This window comes from Carcharodon carcharias, chromosome 11 (assembly GCF_017639515.1).
Source record: "Carcharodon carcharias isolate sCarCar2 chromosome 11, sCarCar2.pri, whole genome shotgun sequence".
NCBI lineage: Eukaryota > Metazoa > Chordata > Chondrichthyes > Lamniformes > Lamnidae > Carcharodon > Carcharodon carcharias.
Window position 1 is genome coordinate 3,318,179 of NC_054477.1, and position 27,730 is coordinate 3,345,908.

Genomic DNA, 27,730 nt, shown 5'->3' on the forward strand with positions numbered 1-27,730 from the left:
AGGTTAGAAGTCGGGCCATGTTACAAGGTTAGAAGTCGGGCCATGTTACAATGTTAGAAGTCGGGCCATGTTACAATGTTAGAAGTCGGGCCATGTTACAGTGTTAGAAGTCGGGCCATATTACAGTGTTAGAAGTCGGGCGATGTTAGAGTGTTAGAAGTCGGGCCATGTTAGAGTGTTAGAAGTCGGGCCATGTTACAGTGTTAGAAGTCGGGCCATGTTACAGCGTTAGAAGTCGGGCCACGTTACAGCGTTAGAAGTCAGGCGATGTTACAGCGTTAGAAGTCGGGCGATGTTACAGCGTTAGAAGTTGGGCGATGTTACAGCGTTAGAAGTCGGGCGATGCTACAGCGTTAGAAGTCGGGCGATGTTACAGCGTTAGAAGGTTATCAATGTTACAGTGTTAGAAGTCGGGCGATGTTACTTTGTTAGAAGTGGGGCGATGTTACAGTGTTAGAAGTCGGGCGATGTTACAGTGTTAGAAGTCGGGCCATGTTACAATGTTAGAAGGTTATCGATGTTGCAGTGTTAGAAGTCGGGCGATGTTACTTTGTTAGATGTCGGGCCATGTTACGTTGATAGAAGTCGGGCGATGTTACAATGTTAGAAGTCGGGCGATGTTACATTGTTAGAAGTCGGGCAATGTTACAATGTTAGCAGTCGGACGATGTTACAATGTTAGAAGTAGGAAGATGTTACAATGTTAGAAGTCGGGCGATCTTACAGTGTTAGATGTCGGGCGATCTTACAGTGTTAGAAGTCGGGCGATCTTACAGTGTTAGAAGTCGGGCGATGTTACATTGTTAGAAGTCACGCGATGCTACATTGCTAGAAGTCGGGCGATGTTACAATGTTAGAAGTCGGGCGATGTTACAATGTTAGAAGTCGGGCGATGTTACATTGTTAGAAGTCGGGAGATGTTACAGTGTTAGAAGTCGGAAGATGTTACAGTGTTAGAAGTCGGGCCATGTTACAATGCTAGAAGTCGGGCCATGTTACAATGTTAGAAGTCGGGCCATGTTACTGTGTTAGAAGACGGGCCATGTTATTGCGTTAGAAGTCGGGCGATGTTACAGCGTTAGAAGTCGGGCCATGTTACAATGCTAGAAGTCGGGCCATGTTACAATGTTAGAAGTCGGGCCATGTTACTGTGTTAGAAGTCGGGCCATGTTACAATGTTAGAATTCGGGCCATGTTACAGTGTTAGATGTCGGGCGGTATTACAGTGTTAGAAGTCGGGTGATGTTACAGTGTTAGAAGTCGGTCCATGTTACAGTGTTAGAAGTCGGCCGATGTTACAATGTTAGAAGTCGGCCGATGTTACAATGTTAGAACTCGGCCGATGTTACAATGTTAGTAGTCGATCGAGGTTACAGTGTTAGAAGTCGGGCCATGTTACAGTGTTAGAAGTCGGGCGATGTTACGGTGTTAGAAGTCGGGCCATGTTACAGTGTTAGAAGTCGGGCCATGTTACAGCGTTAGAAGTCGGGCCATGTTACAATGCTAGAAGTCGGGCCATGTTACAATGTTAGAAGTCGGGCCATGTTACTGTGTTAGAAGTCGGGCCATGTTACAATGTTAGAATTCGGGCCATGTTACAGTGTTAGATGTCGGGCGGTATTACAGTGTTAGAAGTCGGGTGATGTTACAGTGTTAGAAGTCGGTCCATGTTACAGTGTTAGAAGTCGGCCGATGTTACAATGTTAGAAGTCGGCCGATGTTACAATGTTAGAACTCGGCCGATGTTACAATGTTAGTAGTCGATCGAGGTTACAGTGTTAGAAGTCGGGCCATGTTACAGTGTTAGAAGTCGGGCGATGTTACGGTGTTAGAAGTCGGGCCATGTTACAGTGTTAGAAGTCGGGCCATGTTACAGCGTTAGAAGTCGGGCCATGTTACAGCATTAGAAGTCAGGCGATGTTACAGCGTTAGAAGTCGGACGATGTTACAGCGTTAGAAGTCGGGCGATGTTACAGCGTTAGAAGTCGGGCGATGTTACAGCGTTAGAAGTCGGGCGATGTTACAGCGTTAGAAGGTTATCAATGTTACAGTGTTAGAAGTCGGGCGATGTTACAGTGTTAGAAGTTGGGCGATGTTACAGTGTTAGAAGTTGGGCGATGTTACAATGTTAGAAGTCGGGCCATGTTACAGTGTTAGAAGTCGGCCGATGTTACAATGTTAGAAGTCGGCCGATGTTACAATGTTAGAAGTCGGCCGATGTTACAATGTTAGTAGTCGATCGAGGTTACAGTGTTAGAAGTCGGGCCATGTTACAGTGTTAGAAGTCAGGCGATGTTACGGTGTTAGAAGTCGGGCTATGTTACAGTGTTAGAAGTCGGGCCATGTTACTGTGTTAGAAGTCGGGCCATGTTACTGTGTTAGAAGTCGGGCCATGTTATAATGTTAGAAGTCGGGCCATGTTACAATGTTAGAAGTCGGGCCATGTTACTGTGTTAGAAGTCGGGCCATGTTACTGTGTTAGAAGTCGGGCCATGTTACAATGTTAGAAGTCGGGCCATGTTACAATGTTAGAAGTCGGGCCATGTTACAAGGTTAGAAGTCGGGCCATGTTACAATGTTAGAATTCGGGCCATGTTACAGTGTTAGAAGTCGGTCGATGTTACAATGTTAGAAGTCGGGCCATGTTACAGTGTTAGAAGTCGGGCCATGTTACAGTGTTAGAAGTCGTGCCATGTTACAGTGTTAGAAGTCGGGCCATGTCACAGTGTTAGAAGTCGGGCCATGTTACAGTGTTAGAAGTCGGGCCATGTTACAGTGTTAGAAGTCGGGCCATGTTACAGTGTTAGAAGTCGGGCCATGTTACAGTGTTACAAGTCGGGCGATGTTACAGTGTTAGCAGTCGGGCGATGTTACAGGGTTAGAAGTCGGGCGATGTTACAATGTTAGAAGTCGGGCGATGATACAGGGTTAGAAGTCGGGCGATGTTACAATGTTAGAAGTCGGGCGATGTTACAGTGTTAGCAGTCGGGCGATGTTACAGCGTTAGAAGTCGGGCGATGATACAGGGTTAGAAGTCGGGCGATGTTACAATGTTAGAAGTCGGGCGATGTTACAGTGTTAGCAGTCGGGCGATGTTACAGCGTTAGAAGTCGGGCGATGATACAGGGTTAGAAGTCGGACGATGTTACAATGTTAGAAGTCGGGCGATGTTACAGCGTTAGAAGTCGGGCGATGATACAGGGTTAGAAGTCGGGCGATGTTACAGTGTTATAAGTCGGGCGATGATACAGGGTTAGAAGTCGGGCGATGTTACAGTGTTAGAAGTCGGGCGATGTTACAGTGTTAGCAGTCGGGCGATGTTACAGCGTTAGAAGTCGGGCGATGATACAGGGTTAGAAGTCGGGCGATGTTACAGTGTTAGAAGTCGGGCGATGTTACAGCGTTAGAAGTCCGGCGATGATACAGGGTTAGAAGTCGGGCGATGATACAGGGTTAGAAGTCGGGCGATGTTACAGTGTTGGAAGTCGGGCGACGTTACAATATTAGAAGTCGGGCGATGTTACAATGTTAGAAGTCGGGCGATGTTACAGTGTTAGAAGTCGGGCGATGTTACAGTGTTAGAAGTCGGGCGATGTTACAATGTTAGAAGTCGGGCGATGTTAAGAGTTAGAAGTCGGGCCATGTTACAGTGTTAGAAGTCGGGCCATGTTACAGTGTTACAAGTCGGGCGATGTTACAGTGTTAGCAGTCGGGCGATGTTACAGGGTTAGAAGTCGGGCGATGTTACAATGTTAGAAGTCGGGCGATGATACAGGGTTAGAAGTCGGGCGATGTTACAATGTTAGAAGTCGGGCGATGTTACAGTGTTAGCAGTCGGGCGATGTTACAGCGTTAGAAGTCGGGCGATGATACAGGGTTAGAAGTCGGGCGATGTTACAATGTTAGAAGTCGGGCGATGTTACAGTGTTAGCAGTCGGGCGATGTTACAGCGTTAGAAGTCGGGCGATGATACAGGGTTAGAAGTCGGACGATGTTACAATGTTAGAAGTCGGGCGATGTTACAGCGTTAGAAGTCGGGCGATGATACAGGGTTAGAAGTCGGGCGATGTTACAGTGTTATAAGTCGGGCGATGATACAGGGTTAGAAGTCGGGCGATGTTACAGTGTTAGAAGTCGGGCGATGTTACAGTGTTAGCAGTCGGGCGATGTTACAGCGTTAGAAGTCGGGCGATGATACAGGGTTAGAAGTCGGGCGATGTTACAGTGTTAGAAGTCGGGCGATGTTACAGCGTTAGAAGTCCGGCGATGTTACAGCGTTAGAAGTCGGGCGATGATACAGGGTTAGAAGTCGGGCGATGTTACAGTGTTGGAAGTCGGGCGACGTTACATTATTAGAAGTCGGGCGATGTTACAATGTTAGAAGTCGGGCGATGTTACAGTGTTAGAAGTCGGGCGATGTTACAGTGTTAGAAGTCGGGCGATGTTACAATGTTAGAAGTCGGGCGATGTTAAGAGTTAGAAGTCGGGCGATGTTACAATGTTAGAAGTCGGGCGATGTTACACTGTTAGAAGTCGGGCGATGTTACACTGTTAGAAGTCGGGCGATGTTACAGTGTTAGAATTCGGGCGATGTTACAATGTTAGAAGTCGGGCGATGTTACAATGTTAGAAGTCGGGCGATGTTACAGTGTTAGAAGTCGTGCGATGTTACAGTGTTAGAATTCGGGCGATGTTACATTGTTAGAAGTCGGGCGATGTTACAATGTTAGAAGTCGGGCGATGTTACATTGTTAGAAGTCGGGCGATGTTACAGTGTTAGAAGTCGGGCGATGATACAGGGTTAGAAGTCGGGCCATGTTACAGTGTTAGAAGTCGGACGATGTTACACTGTTAGAGGTCGGGCTATGTTACAGTGTTAGAGGTCAGGCCATGTTACAATGTTAGAAATCGGGTCATGATACAATGTTAGAAGTCCGGCACTGTTACAATGTTAGAAGTCGGGCGATGTTACAGTGTTAGAAGTTGGGCGATGATATAATATTAGAATTCGGGCGATGTTACAGTGTTAGAAGTCGGGGGATGTTACAGTGTTAGAATTCGGGCGGTGTTACAGTGTTAGAGGTAAGGCCATGTTACAATGTTAGAAATCGGGTCATGATACAATGTTAGAAGTCCGGCGCTGTTACAATGTTAGAAGTCGGGCCATGTTACAGTGTTAGAAGTCGGGCGATGTTACAATGTTAGAAGTCGGGCGATGTTACAATGTTAGAAGTCGGGCGATGTTACAATGTTAGAAGTCGGGCGATGTTACAGTGTTAGAATTCGGGCGGTGTTACAGTGTTAGAAGTCGATCGATGTTGCAGTGTTAGAAGTCGGGCAATGTTATAGTGTTAGAAGTCGGGCGATCTTACAATGTTAGAAGGTTATGGATGTTACAGTGTAAAAAGTCGGGCGATGTTACAATGTTAGACGGTTATCAATGTAACAGTGTTAGAAGTCGGGCGATGTTACAATGTTAGAAGGTTATCGATGTTACAGTGCTAGAAGTCGGGAGATGTTACAATGTTAGAAGTCGGAAGATGTTAGTGTTAGAAGTCAGGCGATGTTACAACGTTAGAAGTTGGGAGATGTTACAGTGTCAGAAGTCGGGCGATGTTACAGTGTTAGAAGTCGGGGGCGATGTTACAATGTTAGAAGTCGGAAGATGTTAGTGCTGGAAGTCGGGCAACGTTACAATGTTAGAAGTCGGGCGATGTTACAGTGTTAGAAGTTGGGCAATGTTACAGTGTTAGAAGTCGGGCAACGTTACAATGTTAGAAGTCGGGCGATGTTACAGTGTTAGAAGTTGGGCGATGTTACAGTGTTAGAAGTCGGGCAATGTGACAATGTTAGAAGTCGGGCAATGTTACAATGTTAGAAGTCGGGCAATGTTACAATGTTAGAAGTCGGGCCATGTTACAATGTTAGAAATCGGGCCATGTTACAGTGTTAGAAGTCGGGCCATGTTACAGTGTTAGAAGTCGGGCCGTGTTACAGTGTTAGAAGTCGGGCCATGTTACAACGTTAGAAGTCGGGCCATGTTACAAGGTTAGAAGTCGGGCCATGTTACAATGTTAGAAGTCGGGCCATGTTACAGCGTTAGAAGTCGATCGACGTTACAGTGTTAGAAGCCGAGCGATGTTACAGTGTTAGAAGTCGGGCAATGTTACAATTTTAGAAGGTTATCAATGTTACAGTGTTAGAAGTCGGGCCATGTTACAGTGTTAGAAGTCGGGCCATGTTACAGTAGTAGAAGTCGGGCCATGTTACAGTGTTAGAAGTCGGGCCGTGTTACAGTGTTAGAAGTCGGGCCATGTTACAATGTTAGAAGTCGGGCCATGTTACAATGTTAGAAGTCGGGCCATGTTACAATGTTAGAAGTCGGGCCATGTTACAATGTTAGAAGTCGGGCCATGTTACAATGTTAGAAGTCGGGCCATGTTACAATGTTAGAAGTCGGGCCATGTTACAATGTTAGAAGTCGGGCAATGTTACAATTTTAGAAGGTTATCAATGTTACAGTGTTAGAAGTCGGGCGATGTTACAATGTTAGAAGTCGGTCGATGTTACAATGTTAGAAGTCGGGCCATGTTACAATGTTAGAAGTCGGGCCATGTTACAATGTTAGAAGTCGGGCCATGTTACAATGTTAGAAGTCGGGCCATGTTACAATGTTAGAAGTCGGGCCATGTTACAATGTTAGAAGTCGGGCCATGTTACAATGTTAGAAGTCAGGCCATGTTACAATGTTAGAAGTCGGGCCATGTTACAATGTTAGAAGTCGGGCCATGTTGCAGTGTTAGAAGTCGGGCCATGTTACAATGTTAGAAGTCGGGCCATGTTACAGCGTTAGAAGTCAATCGATGTTACAGTGTTAGAAGTCGGGCCAAGTTACAGTGTTAGAAGTCGGGCGATGTTACAGTGTTAGAAGTCGGGCCAAGTTACAGTGTTACAAGTCGGGCGATGTTACAGTATTAGCAGTCGGGCGATGTTACAGCGTTAGAAGTCGGGCGATGATACAGGGTTAGAAGTCGGGCGATGTTACAGTGTTAGAAGTCGGACGACGTTACAATATTAGAAGTCGGGCGACGTTACAATGTTAGAAGTCGGGCGATGTTACAGTGTTAGAAGTCGGGCGATGTTACAGTGTTAGCAGTCGGGCGATGTTACAGCGTTAGAAGTCGGGCGATGTTACAGCGTTAGAAGTCGGGCGATGATACAGGGTTAGAAGTCGGGCGATGATACAGGGTTAGAAGTCGGGCAATGTTACAGTGTTGGAAGTCGGGCCATGTTACAATGTTAGAAGTCGGGCCATGTTACAATATTAGAAGTCGGGCGATGTTACAATGTTAGAAGTCGGGCAATGTTACAATGTTAGAAGTCGGGCCATGTTACAATGTTAGAAGTCGGGCCATGTTACAATGTTAGAAGTCGGGCAATGTTACAATGTTAGAAGTCGGGCAATGTTACAATGTTAGAAGTCGGGCGATGTTACAATGTTAGAAGTCGGGCTATGTTACAATGTTAGAAGTCGGGCGATGTTACATTGTTAGAAGTCGGGCAATGTTACAGTGTTGGAAGTCGGGCCATGTTACAATGTTAGAAGTCGGGCCATGTTACAATATTAGAAGTCGGGCAATGTTACAATGTTAGAAGTCGGGCAATGTTACAATGTTAGAAGTCGGGCCATGTTACAATGTTAGAAGTCGGGCCATGTTACAATATTAGAAGTCGGGCGATGTTACAATGTTAGAAGTCGGGCCATGTTACAATGTTAGAAGTCGGGCCATGTTACAGTGTTAGAAGTCGGGCGATGATACAGGGTTAGAAGTCGGGCGATGTTACAGTGTTAGAAGTCGGACGATGTTACACTGTTAGAGGTCGGGCTATGTTACAGTGTTAGAGGTCAGGCCATGTTACAATGTTAGAAATCGGGTCATGATACAATGTTAGAAGTCCGGCGCTGTTACAATGTTAGAAGTCGGGCGATGTTACAGTGTTAGAAGTTGGGCGATGATATAATATTAGAATTCGGGCGATGTTACATTGTTAGAAGTCGGGCGATGTTACAGTGTTAGAATTCGGGCGGTGTTACAGTGTTAGAAGTCGATCGATGTTGCAGGTTAGAAGTCGGGCAATGTTATAGTGTTAGAAGTCGGGCGATCTTACAATGTTAGAAGGTTATGGATGTTACAGTGTAAAAAGTCGGGCGATGTTACAATGTTAGAAGGTTATCAATGTAACAGCGTTAGAAGTCGGGCGATGTTACAATGTTAGAAGGTTATCGATGTTACAGTGCTAGAAGTCGGGAGATGTTACAACGTTAGAAGTCGGAAGATGTTAGTGTTAGAAGTCAGGCGATGTTACAACGTTAGAAGTTGGGAGATGTTACAGTGTCAGAAGTCGGGCGATGTTACAATGTTAGAAGTCGGGCGATGTTACAATGTTAGAAGTCGGAAGATGTTAGTGCTGGAAGTCGGGCAACGTTACAATGTTAGAAGTCGCGAGATGTTACAGTGTTAGAAGTTGGGCGATGTTACAATGTTAGAAGTCGGGCAATGTTACAATGTTAGAAGTCGGGCCATGTTACAGCGTTAGAAGTCGATCGACGTTACAGTGTTAGAAGCCGGGCGATGTTACAGTGTTAGAAGTCGGGCAATGTTACAATTTTAGAAGGTTATCAATGTTACAGTGTTAGAAGTCGGGCGATGTTACAATGTTAGAGGTCGGGTGATGTTACAGTGTTAGATGTCGAGCCATGTTACAATGTTAGAGGTCGGGTGATGTTACAGTGTTAGAAGTCGGGCAATGTTACAATTTTAGAAGGTTATCAATGTTACAGTGTTAGAAGTCGGGCGATGTTACAATGTTAGAAGTCGGGCCATGTTACAATGTTAGAAGTCGGGCCATGTTACAGCGTTAGAAGTCGATCGACGTTACAGTTTTAGAAGTCGGGCCATGTTACAGTGTTAGAAGTCGGGCAATGATACAATTTTAGAAGGTTATCAATGTTACAGTGTTAGAAGTCGGGCGATGTTACAATGTTAGAAGTCGGGCGATGTTACAATGTTAGAAGTCGGGCCATGTTACAGTGTTAGAAGTCGGGCCATGTTACAGTGTTAGAAGTCGGGCCATGTTACAGAGTTAGAAGTCGGGCCATGTTACAATGTTAGAAGTCGGGCCATGTTACAGAGTTAGAAGTCGGGCCATGTTACAATGTTAGAAGTCGGGCCATGTTACAATGTTAGAAGTCGGGCCATGTTACAAGGTTAGAAGTCGGGCCATGTTACAAGGTTAGAAGTCGGGCCATGTTACAATGTTAGAAGTCGGGCCATGTTACAATGTTAGAAGTCGGGCCATGTTACAGTGTTAGAAGTCGGGCCATGTTACAGTGTTAGAAGTCGGGCCATGTTACAGTGTTAGAAGTCGGGCCATATTACAGTGTTAGAAGTCGGGCCATGTTAGAGTGTTAGAAGTCGGGCCATGTTACAGTGTTAGAAGTCAGGCGATGTTACAGCGTTAGAAGTCGGGCGATGTTACAGCGTTAGAAGTTGGGCGATGTTACAGTGTTAGAAGTCGGGCGATGCTACAGCGTTAGAAGTCGGGCGATGTTACAGCGTTAGAAGGTTATCAATGTTACAGTGTTAGAAGTCGGGCGATGTTACTTTGTTAGAAGTCGGGCGATGGTACAGTGTTAGAAGTCGGGCGACGTTACAGTGTTAGAAGTCGGGCGATGTTACAATGTTAGAAGGTTATCGATGTTGCAGTGTTAGAAGTCGGGCGATGTTACTTTGTTAGAAGTCGGGCCATGTTACGTTGATAGAAGTCGGGCGATGTTACAATGTTAGAAGTCGGGCGATGTTACATTGTTAGAAGTCGGGCAATGTTACAATGTTAGCAGTCGGACGATGTTACAATGTTAGAAGTAGGAAGATGTTACAATGTTAGAAGTCGGGCGATGTTACAGTGTTAGAAGTCAGGTGATGTTACAGTGTTAGAAGTCGGTCCATGTTACAGTGTTAGAAGTCGGCCGATGTTACAATGTTAGAAGTCGGCCGATGTTACAGTGTTAGAAGTCGGGCGATGTTACAGTGTTAGAAGTCGGGTGATGTTACAGTGTTAGAAGTCGGTCCATGTTACAGTGTTAGAAGTCGGGCCATGTTACAATGTTAGAAGTCGGGCCATGTTACAATGTTAGAAGTCGGGCCATGTTACAGTGTTAGAAGTTGGGCGATGTTACAATGTTAGAAGTCGGGCCATGTTACAATGTTAGAAGTCGGGCCATGTTACAATGTTAGAAGTCGGGCCATGTTATAATGTTAGAAGACGGGCCATGTTACTGTGTTAGAAGTCGGGCCATGTTACAATGTTAGAATTCGGGCCATGTTACAGTGTTAGATGTCGGGCGGTATTACAGTGTTAGAAGTCGGGTGATGTTACAGTGTTAGAAGTCAGTCCATGTTACAGTGTTAGAAGTCGGCCGATGTTACAATGTTAGAAGTCGGCCGATGTTACAATGTTAGAAGTCGTCCGATGTTACAATGTTAGTAGTCGATCGAGGTTACAGTGTTAGAAGTCGGGCCATGTTACAGTGTTAGAAGTCGGGCGATGTTACGGTGTTAGAAGTCGGGCCATGTTACAGTGTTAGAAGTCGGGCCATGTTACTGTGTTAGAAGTCGGGCCATGTTACAATGTTAGAAGTCGGGCCATGTTACAATGTTAGAAGTCGGGCCATGTTACTGTGTTAGAAGTCGGGCCATGTTACAATGTTAGAAGTCGGGCAATGTTACAATGTTAGAAGTCGGGCCATGTTACTGTGTTAGAAGTCGGGCCATGTTACAATGTTAGAATTCGGGCCATGTTACAGTGTTAGAAGTCGGTCGATGTTACAATGTTAGAAGTCGGGCCATGTTACAGTGTTAAAAGTCGGGCCATGTTACAGTGTTAGAAGTCGTGCCATGTTACAGTGTTAGAAGTCGGGCCATGTTACAGTGTTAGAAGTCGGGCCATGTTACAGTGTTAGAAGTCGGGCCATGTTACAGTGTTAGAAGTCGGGCCATGTTACAGTGTTAGAAGTCGGGCCATGTTACAGTGTTAGAAGTCGGGCCATGTTACAGTGTTAGAAGTCGGGCCATGTTACAATGTTAGAATTCGGGCCATGTTACAGTGTTAGATGTCGGGCGGTATTACAGTGTTAGAAGTCGGGTGATGTTACAGTGTTAGAAGTCAGTCCATGTTACAGTGTTAGAAGTCGGCCGATGTTACAACGTTAGAAGTCGGCCGATGTTACAATGTTAGAAGTCGTCCGATGTTACAATGTTAGTAGTCGATCGAGGTTACAGTGTTAGAAGTCGGGCCATGTTACAGTGTTAGAAGTCGGGCGATGTTACGGTGTTAGAAGTCGGGCCATGTTACAGTGTTAGAAGTCGGGCCATGTTACAGTGTTAGAAGTCGGGCCATGTTACAATGTTAGAAGTCGGGCCATGTTACAATGTTAGAAGTCGGGCCATGTTACTGTGTTAGAAGTCGGGCCATGTTACAATGTTAGAAGTCGGGCCATGTTACAATGTTAGAAGTCGGGCCATGTTACTGTGTTAGAAGTCGGGCCATGTTACAATGTTAGAATTCGGGCCATGTTACAGTGTTAGAAGTCGGTCGATGTTACAATGTTAGAAGTCGGGCCATGTTACAGTGTTAGAAGTCGGGCCATGTTACAGTGTTAGAAGTCGTGCCATGTTACAGTGTTAGAAGTCGGGCCATGTTACAGTGTTAGAAGTCGGGCCATGTTACAGTGTTAGAAGTCGGGCCATGTTACAGTGTTAGAAGTCGGGCCATGTTACAGTGTTAGAAGTCGGGCCATGTTACAGTGTTAGAAGTCGGGCCATGTTACAGTGTTAGAAGTCGGGCCATGTTACTTTGTTAGAAGTCGGGCGATGTTACAGTTAGAAGTCGGGCGATCTTACAATGTTAGAAGGTTATCGATGTTGCAGTGTTAGAAGTCGGGCGATGTTACTTTGTTAGAAGTCGGGCGATGTTACATTGATAGAAGTCGGGCGATGTTACAATGATAGAAGTCGGGCGATGTTACAATGTTAGAAGTCGGGCGATGTTACATTGTTAGAAGTCGGGCGATGTTACAGTGTTAGAAGTCGGGCGATCTTACAGTGTTAGAAGTCGGGCGATCTTACAGTGTTAGAAGTCGGGCGATCTTACAGTGTTAGAAGTCGGGCGATCTTACAGTGTTAGAAGTCGGGCGATCTTACAGTGTTAGAAGTCGGGCGATCTTACAGTGTTAGAAGTCGGGCGATCTTACAGTGTTAGAAGTCGGGCGATCTTACAGTGTTAGAAGTCGGGCGATCTTACAGTGTTAGAAGTCGGGCGATCTTACAGTGTTAGAAATCGGGCGATCTTACAGTGTTAGAAATCGGGCGATGTTACATTGTTAGAATTCGCGCGATGTTACATTGTTAGAAGTCGGGCGATGTTACAATGTTAGAAGTCGGGCGATGTTGCATTGTTAGAAGTCGGGTGATGTTACAGTGTTAGAAGTCGGAAGATGTTACAGTGTTAGAAGACGGGCCATGTTACAGCATTAGAAGTCGGGCCATGTTACAGTGTTAGAAGTCGGGCCATGTTACAATGTTAGAAGTCGGGCCATGTTACTGTGTTAGAAGTCGGGCCATGTTACAATGTTAGAAGCCGGGCCATTTTACAGTGTTAGAAGTCGGGCGATGTTACAGTGTTAGAAGTCGGGCCATGTTACAGTGTTAGAAGTTGGGCCATGTTACAGTGTTGGAAGTCGGGCCATGTTATAGTGTTAGAAGTCGGGCGATGTTACAATGTTAGAAGTCGGGCGATGTTACAATGTTAGAAGTCGGGCCATGTTACAGTGTTAGATGTCGGGCGATATTACAGCGTTAGTAGTCGGGCGATGTTACAGTGTTAGAAGTCGGCCGATGTTACAATGTTAGAAGTCGGCCGATGTTACAATGTTAGAAGTCGGCCGATGTTACAATGTTAGAAGTCGGCCGATGTTACAATGTTAGTAGTCGATCGAGGTTACAGTGTTAGAAGTCGGGCCATGTTACAGTGTTAGAAGTCGGGCCATGTTACAGTGTTAGAAGTCGGGCGATGTTACAGTGTTAGAAGTCGGGCCATGTTACAGTGTTAGAAGTCGGGCGATGTTACTGTGTTAGAAGTCGGGCCATGTTACAATGTTAGAAGTCGGGCGATGTTACTGTGTTAGAAGTCGGGCCATGTTACTGTGTTAGAAGTCGGGCCATGTTACACTGTTAGAAGTCGGGCCATGTTACTGTGTTAGAAGTCGGGCCATGTTACTGTGTTAGAAGTCGGGCCATGTTACAATGTTAGAAGCCGGGCCATGTTACAGTGTTAGAAGTCGGGCCATGTTACAATGTTAGAAGCCGGGCCATTTTACAGTGTTAGAAGTCGGTCGATGTTACAATGGTAGAAGTCGGGCGATGTTACAGTGTTAGAAGTCGGGCGATGTTACAGTGTTAGAAGTCAGGTGATGTTACAGTGTTAGAAGTCGGTCCATGTTACAGTGTTAGAAGTCGGCCGATGTTACAATGTTAGAAGTCGGCCGATGTTACAGTGTTAGAAGTCGGGCGATGTTACAGTGTTAGAAGTCGGGTGATGTTACAGTGTTAGAAGTCGGTCCATGTTACAGTGTTAGAAGTCGGGCCATGTTACAATGTTAGAAGTCGGGCCATGTTACAATGTTAGAAGTCGGGCCATGTTACAGTGTTAGAAGTTGGGCGATGTTACAATGTTAGAAGTCGGGCCATGTTACAATGTTAGAAGTCGGGCCATGTTACAATGTTAGAAGTCGGGCCATGTTACAGTGTTAGAAGTTGGGCGATGTTACAATGTTAGAAGTCGGGCCATGTTACAGTGTTAGAAGTCGGGCCATGTTACAATGTTAGAAGTCGGGCCATGTTACAATGTTAGAAGTCGGGCCATGTTACAATGTTAGAAGTCGGGCCATGTTACAATGGTAGAAGTCGGGCAATGTTACAGTGTTAGAAGTCGGGCCATGTTACAGTGTTAGAAGTCGGGCCATGTTACTGTGTTAGAAGTCGGGCCATGTTACAATGTTAGAAGTCGGGCCATGTTACAGTGTTAGAAGTCGGGCCATTTTACAGTGTTAGAAGTCGGGCGATGATACAGGGTTAGAAGTCAGGCGATGTTACAGTGTTAGTAGTCGGGCGATGTTACAATGTTAGAAGTCGGGTGATGTTACATTGTTAGAAGTCGAGCGATGTTACAGTGTTAGAAGTCGGTCCATGTTACAGTGTTAGAAGTCGGGCGATGTTACAACGTTAGAAGTCGGGCGATGTTACAATGTTAGTAGTCGGGTCATGTTAATGATTGCTCAGCTATGTGATCAAAATCTCATCTTGGGGTCAAATATGACAGGAAGGTTGTGAACAGTCCTGTTCAGCCTCCGACAGCGGCCAAGGAGTTTCAAGTATTCTGAAGATGGTAAATGCATGGATTATTGAAGCTGTACCTGGACACATTTGATTCCTATTTCTGACTTGATACTGGAAGCAATTGGCTGGGAGCTCAGCCACACTCCAACACAGAGTTAACACTTACCCAACAGAGACATGAATTGTTTGCATATGCTGCAGGATCTCTGCAGAACATAATCACAGGGGACCGTTGAGCCCTTCTAGCCTGCACTGCCACTCAGTTAGGTTTTGGCGTCTGTCCTGCACCTCAATTCCATCTTGCTTTGTGCCATAGCCCTCAATAACCTGAGCCAAGAGCCATCTATCAGTTTTGAAATTTATAACTGAGCCCCAACCTTTGGCATCTTTTTGTTGGAGGGAGTGTTCCAGATTTCCCATCCTCTTTGTGTGAAGTGCTTCCTGACATCACCCTGAATGGCCTGGCTCCCATTTTAATGTTATTGTTCCTTGTTCTGACTCTTAGCAACTTCAATAACAAAAAATTGCAACAAAGCCCCAAAATGTTAACTGGGGTTTTTAATCTGTGTTACCTTTTGAAAGTTTCATCTGGGTTCCTCTCACACTCGCTGGGTTCCAGTACTGCCTGCACTGACACCTCTCGCAGCTTCTCACTGTAACCATGTACCAACGGGCACCTCTTAATCTGCTGCACCAGGCTCAGGATGAAGGCACTGACTGACAGGGTCCGCATGTCCTGCGCCTGACAGAAGTGGTGTCCCACAGTCCGGATGGACAGGTCAAACCTCCGGCCATGCTCAGACACCGGCCACAGCACCTCACTGAACAAGGCGGTCTTGCCACTGCCCGGACCCCCGGTGACCAGGATGCCACTGCTCCGACTGTTCGGACAGCAGTCCAGACAGTGCTGCAACTTGCGCAAAGCCCATTCCCGACAATAGAATCGCTTCCCCTGGAGCAGGCTCTGAGTCATCTCTCAATCCTTTCCACACTCCCAGTGCTGCGGTTCATTCATGCTGGACTCCGGAACAGGTGTGGCTGTGCCTATGCCGAGTAAGTACAGCTGGAATTCCCTGAGCTTGGCTGGTTTGTAACTGCAGTACAGGTATGTCACGGCATGTGAGAACCTGCACAGAGAGAGAGGACAAAAGTCACATGGAGAAAGAACTTGCATTTCTATAGCACCCGCACATCCTCAGGAATTCCCAAAGTGCTTCACAGACAATGAAGTATTTTGGCATATCATCACAGTTGTAGTGTAGGAAATGCAGAAGCCAATTTGTGCACAGCAAGCTCCCACAAAAAACAATCTGCTAATGATCAGATGGTCAGTTTTCTAAATTTAGTTGAGGGATAAATACTCACCAGGGTATCAGAGGGCAACTTTCTTCTTGCAATAGTGCCCGTGGGATCTTTCAGGTTGGCATCATTTCAATTTGACGTCTCATTTGAAAAGACAGATCCTAACAGCAGAGCACTACCTCAGTACTGACCCTCTGACAGTGCAGCACTCCCTCAGCACTGGCCCTCCAACAGTGCAGCACTCCCTCAGCACTGGCCCTCCAACAGTGCAGCACTCCCTCAGTACTGCTCCTCCAACAGTGCAGCACTCCCTTAGCGCTGGCCCTCAGTGCAGCACTCCCTCAGTACTGACCCTCTGACAGTGCAGCACTCCCTCAGTACTGACCCTCTGACAGTGCAGCACTCCCTCAGTACTGACCCTCTGACAGTGCAGCACTCCCTCAGTATTGACCCTCTGACAGTGCAGCACTCCCTCAGTACTGACCATCTGACAGTGCAGCACTCCCTCAGTACTGACCATCTGACAGTGCAGCACTCCCTCAGTACTGACCATCTGACAGTGCAGCACTCCCTCAGTACTGACCATCTGACAGTGCAGCACTCCCTCAGTACTGACCCTCCAACAGTGTTGCAGAGGGGAGGGGGAGAGAGTGTGAATCAGCCAGCAATCTTGCTCCTACTCTTAGTCATACTGGGCTGATGTAAGACTATGAAAACACTCCAGCCCAAACGAGTTAGCGTTTATCATTGACACGCCCAGGATAACTCAGACTCAGTCACTGCGTCGGTGGATGGACTTGAGGAAAATTACAATGATACAGGAGTTGTCTCTCAATCAAATGACTGCAATTCACTCAAATTGAAGTTCGATGACTTTTCAATATCACGCTGCATCCTTTATGTTGATGGTCAGCTTGGGTCCTGCCATATCTACTCAGCTCCTGACCTCATTACAGCCTTAGTCCAATCATAGACAAAAGAGCTGAGCTCCCGAGGTGAGGTGAGGTGAGAGTCACTGCCCTCGACATCGAGGCAGCATTTGATCGAGTGTGGCATCAAGGAGCCCTGGCAAAACTGGAGTTAATGGGAACAGGGGGAAAACTCTCCACTGGTTGGAGCCATACCTAGCACAAAGGAAGACGGTTGTGGTTGTTGGAGGTCAGTCATCTCAGCTCCAGGACATCACTGCAGGAGTTCCTCAGGGTAGTGTCCTCGGCCCAACCATCTTCAGCTGCTTCATCAATGACCTTCCTTCCATCATAAGGTCAGAAGTGGGGATGTTCACTGATGATTGCACAATGGTCAGCACCATTCGCGACTCCTGACTACTGAAGAGACAGTGGTGTAATGGTAATGTCACTGGACTAGTAATCCAGAGGCCCAGGCTATTGCTCTGGGAACGACATAGGTAAACTAAGGGATGAGAACCTGCAAGCTCAGTACAGGAAGTTAGGAGATAAATTAAAATGCCGGACCTCAAATGTAGTAATCTCAGGATTACTCCCAGTTCCACATGCTAGCGAGAGCAGGAATAAGAGGATAGACCAAATGAACAGGTGGCTGGAGAGATGGTGTAGCCGGGAGGGTTTCAGGTTCTTGAGACACTGGGACCGGTTCTGGGGAAGGTGGGAACTGTACAAACCGGATGGGCTGCACCCAGGCAGAGCTGGGACCAGTGTCCTGTGGGGGCTTTAGCTGGTTCTGTTGGGGGATATTTAAACTAGTGTGGCAGGGGGATGGGATCCCAGGAGTAGGATCAGATAGGTCAGATTCAGATCAGAAAAATGGAGGTAGAACATTAACTAGGGACGTTGTGATAGACATGGAGTTACAGGAGAAGCAAAGTTTAAAAAGTGTCCAGCAAGGGACATTGACGGGGTTAAACTGTTTATACTTCAATGCAAGGAGTATTACAAACAAGGTAGAGGAGTTAAGGGTACAGGTAGACACATAGCAGCAGGATGTCATTGCTGTAACGGAGACCTGGCTAAAGGAGGGACAAAACTGGCAGCTTAATATCCCTGGTTACAGAGTCTTCTGACACGATAGAGTAGGAGATAAAAAAGGAGGGGAGGGTAGCACTAATGGTTAAAGAATCAATTCCAGTTGTGAGAAGGGATGATACACTAAATGGGTCAACAAACTAGACTTTATGGATTGAGTTTAGAAATAAAAAAGGGGCAGTCACACTACTGGGAGTATACTACAGACCCCCAAATAGTGAAAGGGAGTTAGAAGAACAAATATGTAGACAAATTTCTGCTTGTAAGAACAAGAGGGCAATAATAGTAGGAGACTGCAACTATCCTAATATCAACTGGGATTGAAACAATATAAGGGGCACTGAGGGAGAAAAATTCATGCAGTGCATCCAGGAAAGTTTTTTTCAACCAATTAGTGACAAACCCAACGAGAGGAGATGCAATTCTAGACCTAGTCTTGGGGAACAAAGAAGGGCAAGTGGGTGAAGTGACAGTTGGCGACCATATCGGGGACAGTGATCACAATTCAGTTAGATTTAGCATTACCATGGAAAAGGACAGAGATAAGACAGGAGTAAAAGCCTTGAACTGGAGAAAGGCAAATTTTGCAGAAATGAGAAGGGACTTGGCTGAGGTGGACTGGACAGCACTGCTGGAGGATAAAACAGTGGAAAACCAGTGGGAAGCACTAAAAAGCGAGATCCTAATTGTACAAAGTAGACATGTCCCCTACAAAAATAAGGGTGGTACTGCCAAATCTAGACCCCCCTGGTTGTCTAGAGGAAAATAGGGGAAGATCAAACAGAAAAAGAAAGCGTACGACAGGCACAAAGAACTAAGCACTGCAGAGAGCCTAGACGAATATAGGAACTGCAGGGACCAAGTAAAAAAGGAAATAAGGAAATCAAAGAGAGGGCATGAAAAAAGAATAGCAAGGAAAGTTAAAGATAACCCAAAGATGTTTTACCAATACATTAATGCTAAAACAAAAACAGAATTACCTGGTAAAACTCAGCAGGTCTGGCAGCATCGGCGGAGAAGAAAAGAGTTGATGTTTCAAGTCCTCATGAACCTTCAAGACCCTTCGTTCTGTTGAAGGGTCATGAGGACTCGAAATGTCAACTCTCTTCTTCTCCGCTGATGCTGCCAGACCTGCTGAGTTTTTCCAGGTAATTCTGTTTTTGTTTTGGATTTCCAGCATCTGCAGTTTTTTGTTTTTATCTCTGTGTTTAATTGACTGCCACTGCTCTTCAAGAAATACCTACCTTGAAGAAGTTTTGTTAGTCTCTGCGACAAGATTTCCATATCTCTCTTTTGCCTTGTTCACCTTCATTGCTTTCCATTTCTCTCCTGGTGTTTGACAAGGTGTTTACTAAAACCCGCTTTCACAGCCATATCTCCTTTCTCAGTGGCTGTCTCCGTCTCCGACTTACCCCACGTGGATTTCAACTGAAATTCCACCCCTCATGTTTCGAACCCACCCAGGATTACAGGTATCTCCAGGACATAAAACGTTTCTCGGACTGTTGTTCCCATCACATTCTGAGATCCACACTCAGTGCCATGCGCCGCCATATGAACACACTCGACCTCTCCCTCCAGCAGCACCTGGTTGTAAAGAAGGCATATGTTCTCCTTCATTGGCAGAGGCATAGATTAGAAAAGTAAGGATATAATGTTGGAATTGTATAAAACACTGGTGAGGCCACAACTGGAGTATTGTGTGCAGTTCTGGTCACCACATTACAGGAAGGACATAATAGCTCTGGAGAGAGTGCAGAGGAGGTTTACAAGAATGTTGCCAGGGTTAGAAAAGTGTAATCACGAGCAGAGATTGGATTGGTTGGGGTTATTTTCCCGAGAACAAAGAAGGCTTAGCGGTGACTTGATTGAAGTGTACAAATTTATGAGGGGAATCGATAGAGTGGACAGGATCAAATTGTTTCCCTTGGTGGAGAATTCTAGGACCAGGGGACACAGATTCAAGATAAGTGGCAGAAGGTGTAGGGGGGACATGAGGAAGAACTTTTTTACGCAGAGGGTAGTGGGTGTCTGGAATTCGCTGCCCAAGTTGGTGGTAGAGGCAGAAACTCTAAACTCTTTTAAAAAGTACCTGGATCTGCACCTTAAGTGCTGTAAGCTGCAGGGCTATGGGATGGGTGCAGGAAGGTGGAATGAGAAAGGGCACGTGGGTGTCCACGGGCTGGCATGGACAAGATGGGCTGAAAGGCCTCCTTCTATGCTGTAACTTTTCTATGGTTCTAATATGAGAGCAAACTACCCAGGAACACAAAAATGGATTGTAAGAGCTTTTCCAAATCTATAAAAAGAGAGTAGCTAAAGTAAACATTGGCTCCATTGACACAGGAGAAATTATTATAGAGAATGAAGAAATGGCAGGGCCATTGAACAAATATTCGTTTGGTAGTACAGGACTTGAGTATTGCTGAAAAAAAGAGACGTGTTGCCCAAGTTTTTTGTCTTGGACTCATCAGGAGCATGTCCGTGCATTGTACTTCTTTCAACGAAATGTTTGTGGGGGTAACCATTCCCTTATTCATTCCCCATAGCAATGCCTTGGCCAGAGTCCACCTTCCTGGTTTGAATTTAAACAAATGCTTGGCAGTTAACTGTTCCCTGGTGCATTCTCCATGGCAATGCCTCTACCAATCAGAGTCCACTTGTCAACCATTCAACACGTTCTTCTCACGCAGAATAAATTGTTGTTCCCTTTGATATTTGGTATTCTTGCAATTCTGACATGACGAGTATAAGATGAAAAGATTTGACAGCGAGTCTCTTTTTCAGCTATAGACATTGAACAAATATCTTGTGCCTGTTCTCACAGAAGAAAACACAAGGTTCATACCAAAAATAAAGGGTAATCCAGGGGTATTAAAGAAATATCAGCAGAGAAAAAGTACTGGAGAAACATAAGGAACTAAAATCTGACAAGTTCCCAGAGCTGATGACCTACACCCTAGAGTTCGAAGAGATAGCTGAAGAAATAGTGGATGGGTTAGCTATGATTTTCCAAAATTCCCCAGATCCTGCCAGCAGATTAAAAGCTAGTAAATGTAACACTGCTATTCAAGGAAGGAGGGAGAGGGAAAACATGGAACTACCGGCCAGTCTGTCATCAGTCATCGGGAATGTGTTTGAATCTATTATTAAGGAAATCTTAACAACGCATTTAGAAAATCACGATATGATCAGACAAAGCCGACATGGCTTTATTAAAGGGAAAGTCAAGTTTGAACAAATTTATTAGTGCTGTTTGAGGATGTAACTAATAGGATAGAGAAAGGGAAACCAGTAGATGTGGTATACTTAGATTTCCAAAAGTCACTTGATAAGGTGCGACTCAAAAGGTTCATTGGCAAGATATGGGCTCAAGGGGTACGGGTTCCACACATCCTGACCCTCACTGGGGTACGGGTCCCACATATACTGACCCTCACTGGGGTAAGGGTCCCACACACACTGACTTTCACTGGGGTACGGGTCCCACACACACTGACTTTCACTGGGGTACGGGTCCCACACACACTGACTTTCACTGGGGTACGGGTCCCACACATACTGACTCTCACTGGGGTACGGGTCCCACACATACTGACTCTCACTGGGGTACGGGTCCCACACACACTGACTCTCACTGGGGTACGGGTCCCACACACACTGACTCTCACTGGGGTACGGGTCCCACACACACTGACACTCACTGGGGTACGGGTCCCACACACACTGACTCTCACTGGGGTACAGGTCCCATATCGGCCTCCACTTAGATTTAGTTCCAAATCGAAAGGCTTTCCCTTAATGTAAGGAGAAAGACGAATGAGCTTTGAGGCTGAACTCAATCACCTTCACCCACATACCCCCACACATACCCCCACACCTTGCTCTAGTCCTCAGGGAGTTAGAAATTACATCACATAAAAAGGCCATTTGTCCCATCCAGCCCATTGCTGTTTCGCCCCCGAACAAAGAGTAGCCTGACCCCACTCTCATCCCCTTTACTCTAATAAGTACCAAACCTCGGCTTCAAACTTGACACAATCTTACTCTAGTCGTTAATTCCACAGCCAGTCAATCCTCTTGATTAAACAGTGTCTCCTGCTCACTCTTAATCTAACAGCTGGAAATGTAGTAAACAGAAAGGATAATATGAACCGATTTCAGGAGGACATCACGGGCAGACATTATTGCAGATAAAATTTAAAGCAGATTAGGTGGAGGGGGACATTCTGGTAGGAAAGATGAGAAGAAGCAAAATAAACTAAATGGTAGAATTTTTAAGTGGATGCAGCATCAGGGAGACTCTTTGAAGGTGACAGAACAAGCACAGAAAGGTGTTAATAAAGCATACAGAATCCTGGGCTTTATTAGGAAGGGCACAGATTACAAAAGCCAGTGAAGTTATGAACTTTCATAAAATTCAGCCTCAAATGGAGTATAGTGCCCCATTCTGGAATCACACTTTAGGATGCGACAGCACTGCAGAGGGTGCAGACGACATCATTTCCTTGGAACATTACCAGGAACGAGGAACTTCAGTTAGAGAGAGAAAGACAGAGAGAAAAACAGGGGAAACTGGGATTGGTCTGCTTAGAGTACAGAGCAATATCACATACCTGTGAAAATTGGACTGTAAAGGGAATTTCACTCTGTATCTAATCTCGTGCAGTACCTGTCCTGGGAGTGTTTGATGGGGACGGTGTAGAGGGAGCTTTACTCTGTATCTAACCCCGTGCTGTACCTGTCCTGGGAGTGTTTGATGGGGACAGTGTAGAGGGAGCTTTACTCTGTATCTAACCCCGTGCTGTACCTGTCCTGGGAGTGTTTGATGGGGACAGTGTAGAGGGAGCTTTACTCTGTATCTGACCCCGTGCTGTACCTGTCCTGGGAGTGTTTGATGGGAACAGTGTAGAAGGAGCTTTACTCTGTATCTAACCCCGTGCTGTACCTGTCCTGGGAGTGTTTGATGGGGACAGTGTAGAAGGAGCTTTACTCTGTATCTAACCCCGTGCTGTACCTGTCCTGGGAGTGTTTGATGGGGACAGTGTAGAGGGAGCTTTACTCTGTATCTAACCCCGTGCTGTACCTGTCCTGGGAGTGTTTGATGGGGACAGTGTAGAGGGAGCTTTACTCTGTATCTAACCCCGTGCTGTACCTGTCCTGGGAGTGTTTGATGGGGCCAGTGTAGAGAGAGCTTTACTCTGTATCTAACCCCGTGCCGTACCTGTCCTGGGAGTGTTTGATGGGGACAGTGTAGAGGGAGCTTTACTCTGTATCTAACCCCGTGCTGTACCTGTCCTGGGAGTGTTTGATGGGGACAGTGTAGAGAGAGCTTTACTCTGTATCTAACCCCGTGCTGTACCTGTCCTGGGAGTGTTTGATGGGGACAGTGTAGAGGGAGCTTTACTCTGTATCTAACCCCGTGCTGTACCTGTCCTGGGAGTGTTTGATGGGGACAGTGTAGAGGGAGCTTTACCATGTATCTAACCCCGTGCTGTACCTCTCCAGGGAGTGTTTGGTACGAGATTTAGGGCTTACTTAGCGCTGAGTTTGCGGAGGGTGTAGTTATCACAGATTCTAAACCCACACAATGAAGCCAAGTGATTGTTGAAGCTTATAAATGGGCTTTTCAGATTATAAAAACAGAGGGAATGGATGCTGCACCTCACACACCATGTCACAGGCCCTGGTACCCATCTCAGCTCCAACTCCAGGTCTTTCTTACAGGATGCACACTAGAAACATCACTCTGTGTTTCGCCTGACCTGCTGCGTGTTCCCAGCAATTCCTGTTCCTGAGTTCTAATTTCTGATCCCTGTGCTTCCATTAAGAGTAAGAGGATATTTCAACTCTTTCTTGGACTCGAACGCAAGTTCTGTCGAAGGGTCATGAGGACTCGAAACGTCAACTCTTTTCTTCTCCGCCGATGCTGCCAGACCTGCTGAGTTTTTCCAGGTAATTCTGTTTTTGTTTTGGATTTCCAGCATCCGCAGTTTTTTTGTTTTTATAAGAGTAAGAGGATATTGGGCCCTGCTCTTTCCCTAGTTAAGGACCATAGTGGTAATTAGTGTGTGGAGCTGGAAGACGTAGGAATACTTTGTGTCGGTGTTCACAAGTGAGAGGGATGACGTGGGTATGGAAATCAGGCAGAAGGACTGTGATATAATTGAAGAAATTAGCATAGAAAGGGAGAAGGTTCTAAATGGTCTGGCAGGCTTAAAAGTAGATAAATCTCCAGGCCTGGATGAAATGTATCCCAGGCTGTTGAGTGAGGCAAGGGAGGAGATAGCAGGGGCACTGGCAATAATTTTCAATACCTCTCTGGCCACAGGAGAGGTGCCAGAGGACTGGAGAACAGCTAATGTGGTACCGTTATTCAAAGAGGGAGGAAGGGATAAACCAGGTAATACAGGCCAGTCTGTCTAATCTCAGTGGTGGGGAAACTATTGGAAGCAATTCTGAGGGACAGAATTAATCTACACTTGGAGAGGCAGGGATTAATCAAGGACAGTCAGCATGGTTTTGTTAAGGGGAGGTCATGTCTGACCAATCTGATTGAATTTTTTGAAGAGGTGACCAGGTGTGTAGATGAGGGCAATGCATTTGACGTGGTCTACTTGGACTTCAGCAAGGCTTTTGATAAGGTCCCACATGGGAGACTGATAACGAAGGTAAGAGCCCATGGGATCCAAGGCAATTTGGCAAATTGGATCCAGAATTGGCTGAGTGGCAGGAAGCAGAGGGTGATGGTCGAGGGGTGTTTTTGTGACTGGATGCCTGTGTCCAATGGGGTTCCACAGGGATCGGTGTTGGGTCCCTTGCTGTTTGTGATGTAAATAAACGATTTAGACTTGAATGTAGGAGGGTTGATCAAGTTCGCGGATGACACAAAAATTGGTGGAGTGGTAAATAGTGAGGAGGATAGCCTTAGATTACAGGAGGATATAGACGGGCTGGTCAGATGGGCTGATCAGTGGCAAATGGAATTTAATCCGGATAAGTGTGAGGTGATGCACTTGGGCAGGACAAACAAGGCATGGGAATACACGATGAATGGTAGGACCCTGGGAAGGACCGAGGATCAGAGGGACCTTGGTGTGGATGTCCACCGATCCCTTAAGGTAGCGAGACAGGTAGATAAGGTGGTTAAGAAGGCATATGAGATACTTGCCTTTATTAGCCAAGGCATAGAATATAAGAGCAGGGAGGTTACGCTGGAACTGTATAAAACGCTGGTTAGGCCACAGCTAGAGTATTGCATGCAGCTCTGGAATCTGCATTATAGGAAGGATGTGATTGCACTAGAGAGAGTGCAGAGGAGATTTACCAGGATGTTGGAGAGTTTTAGTTATGAGGAGAGATTGGGGTTATTTTCCCTGGAGCAGAGGAGATTGAGGGGGGACTTAATTGAGGTGTATAAAATTGAGGGGCATAGATAGACAGGAAGGAACTTTTCCCCTTGGTGGAGGGATCAATAACCAGGGGGCATAGATTTAAAGTAAGGGGCAGGAGGTTTAGAGGGGATGTGAGGAAGAATTTTTTCACCCACAGGGTGGTGGGAATCTAGAACTCACTGCCTGAAAGGGTGGGAGAGGCAGAAACCCTCGTAACATTTAAGAAGTATTTGGATGTGCACTTGTGATGCCTTGGCATACAAGGCTATGGGCCTAGTGCTGGAAAATGGGATTGGAATAGTTAGGTACTTGTTTGACTGGCGCAGACTCGATGGGCCGAAGGGCCGTTTTCTGTGCTGTAAACCTCTATGACTCTATGACTATGACACGTGCATCCCACCTCCCCTGCATGGCACAGGCAGTCTCATACTGAGGGCTGGGCGGTTTGAAGAGTGTGAACTACTTGCAATAGAATGAGAAATGACTCCAACATGCCGGTGACTCCCTCCACTGATCAGCGGGTGGTTTGCATTTGGACCAGTTTTAGTTTCCAGTTGATTTGAAAAATTTGACCCCATTAGGTAAAAAAATGAATCATATGAAACTTCTCAGGCAGGTCTGTTGCCTGCCTGCACATGTAAAGCTGGGTGACAGGGCCTGACCAGTGAATAAAGACAATAGTTCACATAAAACAGCGCCTTACCCTGTGTTATATCCACGCACTCTCCTGTGAAGGGGCTACATCATCACCAACATTCAGAGCTAATAACAGGAAGAGCAGTTCCTGGAGATCACTGTCAAAGCTCATACTCGCTCACTGACTCCCCGACTAAATCAATTTTCCTTTAAAAAGATTCCTCTGCTGCCGTGGGTTTGTTGAGGCTATAGGAAATGACGGCACAAGCAATACTGGAAATGCCAAACTCACTCTCTTATTCATCCCCAAAACAATCCTCCTATCTGAAGTCTGTTCAATCTGGGAGGGACAGAGTGTTAACCCTCTCAGTCCCACATAGACAGAGGTTCAACCACATGCCACCAGCAGCCTCCACCCACTGACACACTCTTGCAGGATTAACCCTCTCATAGCCTCACATTTTCCCACATGAAAATCCAATGCCACAGTTTTGCCCATTCACTTTATCAATATCTCATTGTAACGTTATGTTTCCATCTACACTGCTTCCAATGCTGCCCATCATTGTGTCATCGGCAAATTTGGATATACAGCTTTCTAACCCATCATCTCAGTCGAAGCTGTCGCTCTTCCCTGGTCTGATCTAGACATGACTCCAAGCCCACGCTGTGTGATAGGCCCACAAGCCACACTGAATGAGTAAGCAAGCAGCTCAATCAGGGAGAGGTGCTGTTATTCAAGGCCCTTCAGCAGAGCAAGCTGCAAGAGTTCATATCTAACAGCTCCAACTGTATGCATCCCAACATGCTTCCATTGCTAACTCTTTTATCCCCTAAGAACAATTAAGGACTGGAACAATCTTCCAGAAAGGTTAATCTCCATAACCCCTCAGTCATCATTAAGAAAAACCTGTTGAACGTTTTTTAATTAATGTAACTATCAATTGCACCTCCTGTGAAAACGTCTGACTGGATGACAGTGGAGGGAAGCCTTACCAAGTGCCAAGGGCAACTAGGGGTACCCTATAAATGCTGAACATGCCAGGGATGCCCAAATCCCAAGACTCATTAAGAATATAATTACCATATTGCTGAAAAAAGAGACTTGCTGTAAAAGCTTTTTACCTTGCACTCATCAGGACAGATTTGCAAGAATGCCAATTTTTTAAAAATTCATTCACAGGATGAGAGTGTCACTGGCTGGGCCAGCATTTATTGCCCATACCTAATTGCCCTTGAGAAGGTGGTGGTGAGCTGCCTTCTTAAACCACTGCAGTCCATGTGGTGTAGGTACACCCACAGTGCTGTTAGGGAGAGAGTTCCAGGATCTTGACCCAGTGACAGTGAAAGAACGGTGATGTATTTCCAAGTCAGGGTGGTGAGTGACTTGGAGGGGAACTTCCAGGTGGTGGTGTTCCCATGTGTCTGCTGCCTTTGTCCTTCCAGGTGGTAGCGATCGAGGGTTTGGAAGGTGCTGTCTAAGGAGCCTTGGTGAATTCCTGCAGTGCATCTTGTAGATGGTACTCGCTGCTGATACTGTGCATCAGTGGTGGAGGGAGTGAATGTTTGTGGATGTGGTGCTAATAAAGCGGGTTGCTTTGTCCTGGATGGTGTCAAGCTTCATGAGTGTTGTTGGGGCTGCACTCATCCAGGCAAGTGGGGAGTTTTCCATCACACTCCTGACTTGTACCTTGGTGGACAGGCTTTGGGGTGTCAGGAGGTGAGTAACTCTTCCCACGATTCCTAGCCTCTGACCTGTTCTTAGGATTCTACAGTATTTATGTGGCTCGTGCAGTTCATTTTCTGGTCAACGGTAACCCCCAAGGATGTTGATAGTGGTGTATTCAGTGATGGTAATGCATTAACTGTCAAGAGGCGATGGTTAGATTCTATTTTGTTGGAGATGGTCATTACCTGGCACTCGTGTGGCACGAATGTT

General features: G+C 46.0%; 1 protein-coding gene across 2 annotated transcripts in view; it reads right to left on the bottom strand.

Annotated features, from left to right (window-relative positions):
* LOC121284375 (ankyrin repeat domain-containing protein 50-like) overlaps nt 1-27,730 on the bottom strand; it is a 163,220-nt gene that overhangs the window by 126,756 nt on the left and 8,734 nt on the right. Inside the window, exons 1-2 of one of the 2 annotated variants that reach the window (XM_041199799.1) lie at nt 25,859-26,108; nt 15,029-15,583 (exon numbers count right to left, since the gene is read on the bottom strand). In XM_041199799.1, the coding sequence (XP_041055733.1) occupies nt 15,029-15,429 (401 nt within the window). In that variant the 5' untranslated portion in view covers nt 15,430-15,583; nt 25,859-26,108. Of the gene's footprint in view, nt 1-15,028; nt 15,584-25,858; nt 26,109-27,730 lie in introns of those variants that run through there. The other variant, XM_041199800.1, reaches the window with a different exon arrangement.